General features: G+C 31.8%; 1 protein-coding gene and 1 non-coding gene across 2 annotated transcripts; one reads left to right on the top strand and one right to left on the bottom strand.

The window, feature by feature from the left end:
- Nucleotides 1-472: 472 nt before the first annotated feature.
- LOC133038344 (uncharacterized) lies at nt 473-5710 on the bottom strand. Its single transcript, XM_061116467.1, has one exon. The coding sequence runs from the start codon at nt 5708-5710 to the stop codon at nt 473-475; it is 5238 nt and encodes a 1745-aa protein (XP_060972450.1).
- LOC115711782 (small nucleolar RNA R71) lies at nt 5217-5323 on the top strand. The gene has a single exon (XR_004010657.2). It is a non-coding gene; the product is annotated as a small nucleolar RNA R71 (small nucleolar RNA).
- Nucleotides 5711-7748: the final 2038 nt, after the last annotated feature.

The raw sequence follows: 7748 nt of genomic DNA, 5'->3' as shown, positions 1-7748 counted from the left end.
ATTAAAAATCAAACTCAATCAAAGGTATTATCATAGGAAAAGGGGATATCACCAAAGAGTTTTTTTTTTTTTTTTTTTAAGGCATAGATATATATATATATATATAGAAAATTAATAATTTTTTTTTGTTTTTTTATAAAAATATATAATTTTTTTTTTTATAAAAATATATAATATTACTACTTTAGCATCCAAACAATATTTTTTTTTTTTTTTAGTGAAAAATACTCTACCATTTCTAAGCACATGAAAGAAATAACCATAGGAACTCACCACCCCAAACTTAATTTATGCATTGTCCTCAATGTATCAAAATACAAATATAAAGTGAAAGTGAAAGAGTTGAGAGTTTAGAATGGTCATACCTCATCTTGGAGCATGTCAAGAGCAACAAAAAGATAACAAAAATCAAAACAAAAAGTTAATCTAAAACATAAGAAAAACACACATTACCAAGAATTGATGAGAGCAATTAAGGATCATGGTAAATTGGATCCTCAAGGAGGATTTCATCCACTTCCACATTTTTCAATTCTAAAAATGGTTTCAATTTTTGTCCATTCACTTTGAATACATTACCATTATTAGGATTTTCAATTTCAATGGCTCCATGTGGAAAAACAGTGCGGATAATGTATGGACCTACCCACCTAGAGCGTAACTTTCCCGGGAAAAGATGCAGACGAGAATTGTATAAAAGGACTTTTTGACCGGGAGAAAAATCTTTTCTCAAAATATTTTTGTCATGGTAGAATTTCATTCGGTCTTTATACTTTTTCGAATAGTCATATGCATCATGCCTAAGCTCTTCTAACTCATTCAATTGAAGCTTTCTTTTCTCACCCGCTTTGTCTAAGGAAAAATTAAGTTGCTTGATAGCCCAATAGGCTCTATGTTCTAACTCAACGGGTAAGTGGCATGCCTTCCCATAAACAAGTCTATAGGGAGACATTCCAATGGGCGTTTTGTAAGCAGTACGATATGCCCATAATGCATCAATGAGTCTTAGGGACCAATCTTTCCTAGTGGGGTTGACAGTTTTCTCTAGGATGTGCTTAATCTCCCTATTTGATATCTCAACTTGGCCACTAGTTTGTGGGTGATAAGGTGTAGTGACTTTATGTGTAATGCCATATTGTTTCATTAAATGTTCAAAAGGCCTATTACAAAAGTGCGTACCATTATCACTAATGATCGCCCGTGGTGAACCAAATCGTGATAAAATATTTTCTTTCAAAAACTTAAGCACAACTTTATGATCATTAGTGTGACATGCAATAGCTTCTACCCATTTAGACACATAATCAACACCAACAAGAATGTATAAATTACCAAAAGAATTAGGAAATGGACCCATAAAATCAATGCCCCAAACATCAAATATTTCAACAATAAGAATAGGATTCAAAGGCATCATGTTTCTCCTAGTTACACTTCCTAATTTTTGGCAACGCTCACAAGATTTACAATGCATATAAGTGTCATGAAAAATAGTAGGCCAATAAAATCCACATTGTAAAATTTTCAAAGCAGTTTTCTTACCACTAAAATGTCCACCACATGCATGATCATGACAAAAAGATATGATTTTAGGTTGATCACAGTTTGGAATGCATCTTCTTATTATTTGATCAGGGCAATATTTAAACAAATAAGGATCATCCCACATGAAATTTTTCACTTCAGCATAAAATTTAGATTTATCTTGTTTAGACCAATGAGAAGGAATTTCACCAGTGACCAAATAATTGACAATATCAGCATACCAAGGAAAAGAAGATACATGCATGAGTTGTTCATCAGGAAAAGTTTCAATGATAGTGGTGGAATCATGATTAGTTTCAACAACAATTCTAGACAAATGATCAGCTACAACATTTTCAGAACCTTTTTTATCACGTATCTCTAAATCAAATTCTTGTAAAAGCAAGATCCAACGAATTAAACGAGATTTAGCATCTTTTTTCGACAAGAGATATTTCAATGCAGCATGATCAGAATAGACAATTATTTTAGATCCTAACAAATAAGACCTAAACTTCTCTAATGCAAACACAACAGCAAGCAATTCTTTTTCAGTTGTAGTGTAATTCAATTGAGCTTCATTTAAAGTTTTGCTAGCATAGTATATTACATGAGGTAACTTGTTAATTCTTTGTCCTAAAACAGCACCAATTGCATAATCAGAAGCATCACACATTATTTCAAAAGGAACATTCCAATCGGGAGGGCGAATAATAGGTGCACTAGTCAAAAGGGATTTCAATTTTTCAAAGGCAACATGGCAATCATTATCAAAGACAAAAGCATTTTCTTTTCCAAGTAAATGACATAAAGGGCGTGAAATTTTGCTAAAGTCTTTTATGAATCTTCTATAAAAACCGGCATGGCCTAAGAATGATCTAATTTCTTTTACTGTCTTAGGTGGAGGAAGTTTTGAAATAAGATCTACTTTTGCTTTATCAACTTCTATTCCTTGAGATGAAATCACATGACCTAAGACAATTCCCTTTTTAACCATGAAATGACATTTTTCCCAATTAAGAACTAAATTCATTTCTTTGCAACGAATTAAAACAAGAGAAAGATGGTGCAAACAATCATCAAAAGAATTTCCAAACACAGAAAAATCATCCATAAACACTTCAAGATTTCTTTCAACCATATCAGAAAATATTGCAATCATACATCTTTGAAATGTTGCAGGAGCATTACAAAGACCAAAAGGCATGCGACGATATGCAAAGGTCCCAAAAGGGCAAGTAAAGGTAGTCTTTTCTTGATCTTCGGGGGCAATAGGGATTTGGTTATATCCCGAGTACCCATCAAGAAAGCAATAATAAGCATGGCCAGCTAATCGTTCAAGCATTTGGTCAATGAAGGGTAATGGGAAGTGGTCTTTCCTAGTGACACTATTCAACTTTCTATAGTCTATACACACTCTCCACCCAGTTTGGACTCTAGTAGGGATTAACTCATTTTGTTCATTTTTAACAACAGTGATCCCAGACTTTTTTGGAACAACTTGAACAGGACTAACCCATGGACTGTCAGAAATAGGGTAAATGATCCCTACATCTAACATTTTAATTACATCATCTCTTACTACCTCTTTCATGTTTGGATTTAATCTTCTTTGACTTTCTCGGGAGGGCTTAGCATTTTCTTCTAAATGAATTCTATGCATGCACACAGCTGGGCTAATTCCCTTAATGTCTCCCATGGTCCAACCTATGGCCTTTTTATGTTTTCTAAGGATATCTAACAATTTTGTTTCTTGTTTTTCATCTAAATCAGATGCAATGATAACGGGATAAGTGTTAGACTCTCCTAGAAATGCATATTTCAAAGTGTCGGGCAAAGGTTTGAGATCTAACTTTGGTGGTTCAGGAGTTGACTCAACATGCTCTAATGGAATACATGGTTCAATTTTGGCTTTCCATTTTTCAGTATCCATTAGTGGGGTAGACTCAAGCAAAGAATTGACATCATGAATAAAATCATCAACATTTAAGCACATTCCAAACATTTTTGCATAAGTTTCAAAAGATTCATTCATGTCTATTTCAAACATATTTTCCGTGTTAATCATGTTTACTTCATGTATTTCCTCACACTCAACAGATTTAGCAACATTAAAAACATTCAATTCAACAGTCATGTTTCCAAAAGATAATTTCAATACACCATTACGACAGTTGATAATTGCATTAGATGTAGCTAAAAATGGTCTACCTAAAATGATGGGTATTTGAGCATGAGCATTTTCAACAGGTTGAGTGTCAAGAACAATGAAATCAACAGGAAAATAGAACTTATCCACTTTAATTAAAACATCTTCTATAATACCTCTAGGAATTTTCACAGAACGATCAGCTAATTGAAGTGTTATAGAAGTTGGTTTTAATTCTCCTAGACCAAGTTGCTTATAAACAGAATAAGGCAATAAATTCACACTAGCTCCTAAATCAAGTAAAGCTTTGTTAATAAAATGATCACCAATGATGCATGAAATTGTTGGACAACCAGGATCTTTATATTTCACAAGGCTTTTATATTGAATTATGGAGCTAACTTGTTCAGTTAAAAATGCCTTTTTTGGAACATTAGTGTTTCTTTTAACAGTGCAAAGGTCTTTCAAGAATTTGGAGTAGGCAGGAATTTGTTTAATGGCATCTAAGAATGGGATGTTGATACTTACTTGTTTGAACACTTCTAAGATGTCACTATATTGATTGCCTTTTTTGAGTGGAAGTAATCTTTGTGGAAAAGGAGGAGAACTTTTTGGAATGGAAGGAAGAATTTGATCATTATCTTTTGACAAGTCATTTGTGTTGGAACTTTGAGGTTGGCTTTGGTCTTTTTCAACTTGAGGTATGTAATCGGGTTTGACAATTTGTTTTCCGGACCTAAGAGTTGAAATAGACTTGGCTTCTTCTTTATGACTAGGAACTCCTACTTCATATTGGCCTTTAGGATTTGGGACGGGTTGGCTAGGAAATCTTCCTTTTTCTCTCTCAGTTACGGCATTGGCAAGTTGACCCAATTGTGTCTCAAGTTTGGCAATGGATTGAGACTGATTTTGCATGATTTGTTGGGTGGATTGCATGAATTGTTGTAAAGTGTCTTCTAAGGAAGGCTTTCTTTGTGGAGGGTAAGGTTGACTTGGTTGGGCATGATTCGGATTTGACATGTTGAATTGGTTTCCTTGGTTCATTTGTGGTTGGTTTTGTCTCCATGAAAAATTTGGATGGTTTCTCCAACTAGGATTGTATGTGTTAGAAAATGGGCTATCATTTGGTTTACCATATGAATGTAATGCATTAGCCTCTTCGGAAAATGTTTCAAGAAAAGAAGGACATGATTGATCATTATGACAAGTACTAGCACAAACATCTTTTTTAGGTTGAACATGAGAATTCATAGTTTGACTTATGACTAAGGCTTCTACTTTTCTTGCTAATTTTTCAAAAGATGTTCTCAAATCAGTTTCTTCTTTAATTTCATATTTTCCTCCTCTTTTGGGTGAATTATTTGCTCTAGACCTAGGCTCAGAATAATTCCATTGTTGTGAATTAACAGATAATTCTTCAAGAGCTTCCCAAGCCTCTTGCCCTTGTAATTTCAAAAATTTTCCGGTATGCATAGATTGAATCATTTGTCGGTTTGAAGGGGTTAAACCATCATAAAAATATTTTACAAGTCTCCATTTTTCAAAACCATGGTGGGGACATTTTAATAATAAATCTTTAAATCTTTCCCAACATTCATAAAATTCTTCATTATCTTTTTGATAAAATTCGGAGATTTCTCTTCTTAAATTATCAGTTTTGGACATGGGGAAAAATTTGGCAAGAAATTTATTAAAAAGTTGATCCCAAGTTGTTATGGTTCCGGTTGGAAGTGAGTTTAACCAAGCTTTGGCTTTATCTTTTAAAGAAAAAGGAAACAACCTAAGCTTAACCGATTCATCCGAAAAATTTTGAAAACGAAAAGTTGAGCAAATATCCAAGAAATCTTTTACATGCATGTAAGGGTCTTCTCTTTCTAAACCATAAAAAGAAGGCAACAATTGAATGATTGAAGGTTTAAGTTCAAAATGAGTGGCATTAGTAGTAGGCAAAACAATGCATGATGGAGCATTAGATGAAATAGGTGAAAAATATTCAAGTAGTGTTTTTTCTTGCGCAATATTAGGTTCTTGTTCCATTATGCTTAATTTTTCAAAAACACTTTCAATTTCACCTAAAGTTACTACTCTTTTTACCAAACGATTTTTAGAATCACGTTGCCAATGATGCATGCAATGTCACAAATTTCACAAAGAAACACAAATAACACACAATAATCTCAAGAAGACAAATTTCTGATGTGGAAGATCAGTTATAAACCGCAACCACAGAGCATACTTATAACACAAAGAGATTATGATTTTTTTTTTTTTTGTAAAGTTTTAATTTTTCAATTTTTTTTTGGTTTAACTTGTTCCCAGGCCTATTTGATTCCACTTACTCACGACTTAATAACAACTCCCCGGGGTTAATTATTAAGTGTGGATGGGAACTTTGCCAAATTTCCTTTAAGCAAAAATTTCTTATGTTGAAAGAACAAGCTTTGTTTTTAATTTTTTTTTCAAGTATTTTCTTAAGCAAAGTAAATAAGATTACAACTAAATAAATACAATAAAAATTGACAATAATAATGATAGATAGTTATATTAAAGTTAGGAGGCACAAAATGCCATCAACTAACTATAATAATAATAGTAGTAGTAATAATAATAAGATTTTAGGAGGCACAAGATGCCATCAACTAAAATGATGAACAAAAATAAAAGCTAGGAGGCACTAATGCCATCACTAGAGGGGATAATAGGAGGCAAAAATGCACTCAACTAACAAGTATATATGTAGGAGGCACAAAATGCCATCAACTACCAATAAATATGTATATATATAGTATACTATATAATATATATAACAATATATATGTATAACTTTCTCCTTTTTTTTCAACTTTTTTTTCGATATTTTTTTTTTTAACTTTTTTTTTTTGACGAAAATGAGAAAATAAAAAAAATAACTAGTAGAAGAGTATTACTTACCTTGTAGAAAGATCGTTTCTTTCTAGCAACTCCCCGGCAACGGCGCCAAAAACTTGTTGTCCTCAAAAGTGAGTGTTTTAATATTTATACTCGCAAGTGCACGAATCGTTTCGGAATATAGTGTTCATGTAAGTGCAAGGTCGAACCCATGGGAGTTGACTAACATCAAAAGAAACTATTTCAAACAAAATAAGAATATTCTAACCTAGCTCCAAATATTTGATGGGATTGCAAAATAAAATAAAAGACAAGTAACTAAAATACTTAAGATTAAAGATGAGTGAGTATGAAAATGATTTTCAAATAAGATGTGTAAAATAAGATTATTAAGATATTAGAATCCACAAAATGCAAGTTCAATAATATTTATAAGTATATTGATTCCCAAGTTTTAAATATAGTTGAAATGAATCTCACCATATTCTCCAAAATATATTTTTCATTTAAGTACAAGTTATTTTCAAAAAAGTAGGATTTTTCTTCACTTATAAAATGTATAATTTCTAAGCATTAAATGTGTTACAATTTAATGAAACTACACAAAATCAAAGAAACTATGTTTAGGCAAAATATAACACTTATATTCTAAGAATTAGATGTAAACAATTTAATGAAAGACATTTAATCAAAGAGTATTATATTTTTGCATAATGAAGAACTAAGTAGAAACATGCTTTAACAATCAAAAATACATGATATTGAAGATGAAAAAGACATATTTTTGATAGAAAAATCCATGAACTTTATAGCACAAATGGGAAATCAACATACAAACATAAACACTATCTAGTTACATTTTGCTTCATCATCATCTTAATAATCTTGAAAAAAGATTAGAAGCTCATAACTAGATTAAAATTACAAAAGATAAACATACTTGACATGCTCTTCAAAGTGTAAAAATGGTAGAAAGAAAATGGTAAAAATGAAGAGTGTGGAATGGAGAAGTGTTTTGGGTTGAAGAGGTGTTTAGGAGGTGAAGAGATGTCTTTTTTGAAATGGTCTTCCAACACCATATTTATAGGCAAAATTAGAGAATTAAATTAATCAAAATAAATAAATAAAATGATTAATTTAATTAGTGTTGGGAAGAGAATGGATAAATAGAGTATGTGTAAGAGTATTGGAAAAAATAAATGTTTGT

The sequence above is a fragment of the Cannabis sativa genome, chromosome 5 (genome assembly GCF_029168945.1).
Source record: "Cannabis sativa cultivar Pink pepper isolate KNU-18-1 chromosome 5, ASM2916894v1, whole genome shotgun sequence".
NCBI lineage: Eukaryota > Viridiplantae > Streptophyta > Magnoliopsida > Rosales > Cannabaceae > Cannabis > Cannabis sativa.
Note: the sequence above shows the minus strand (reverse complement) of the source record. Positions and strands in the feature narration are given on the sequence as shown.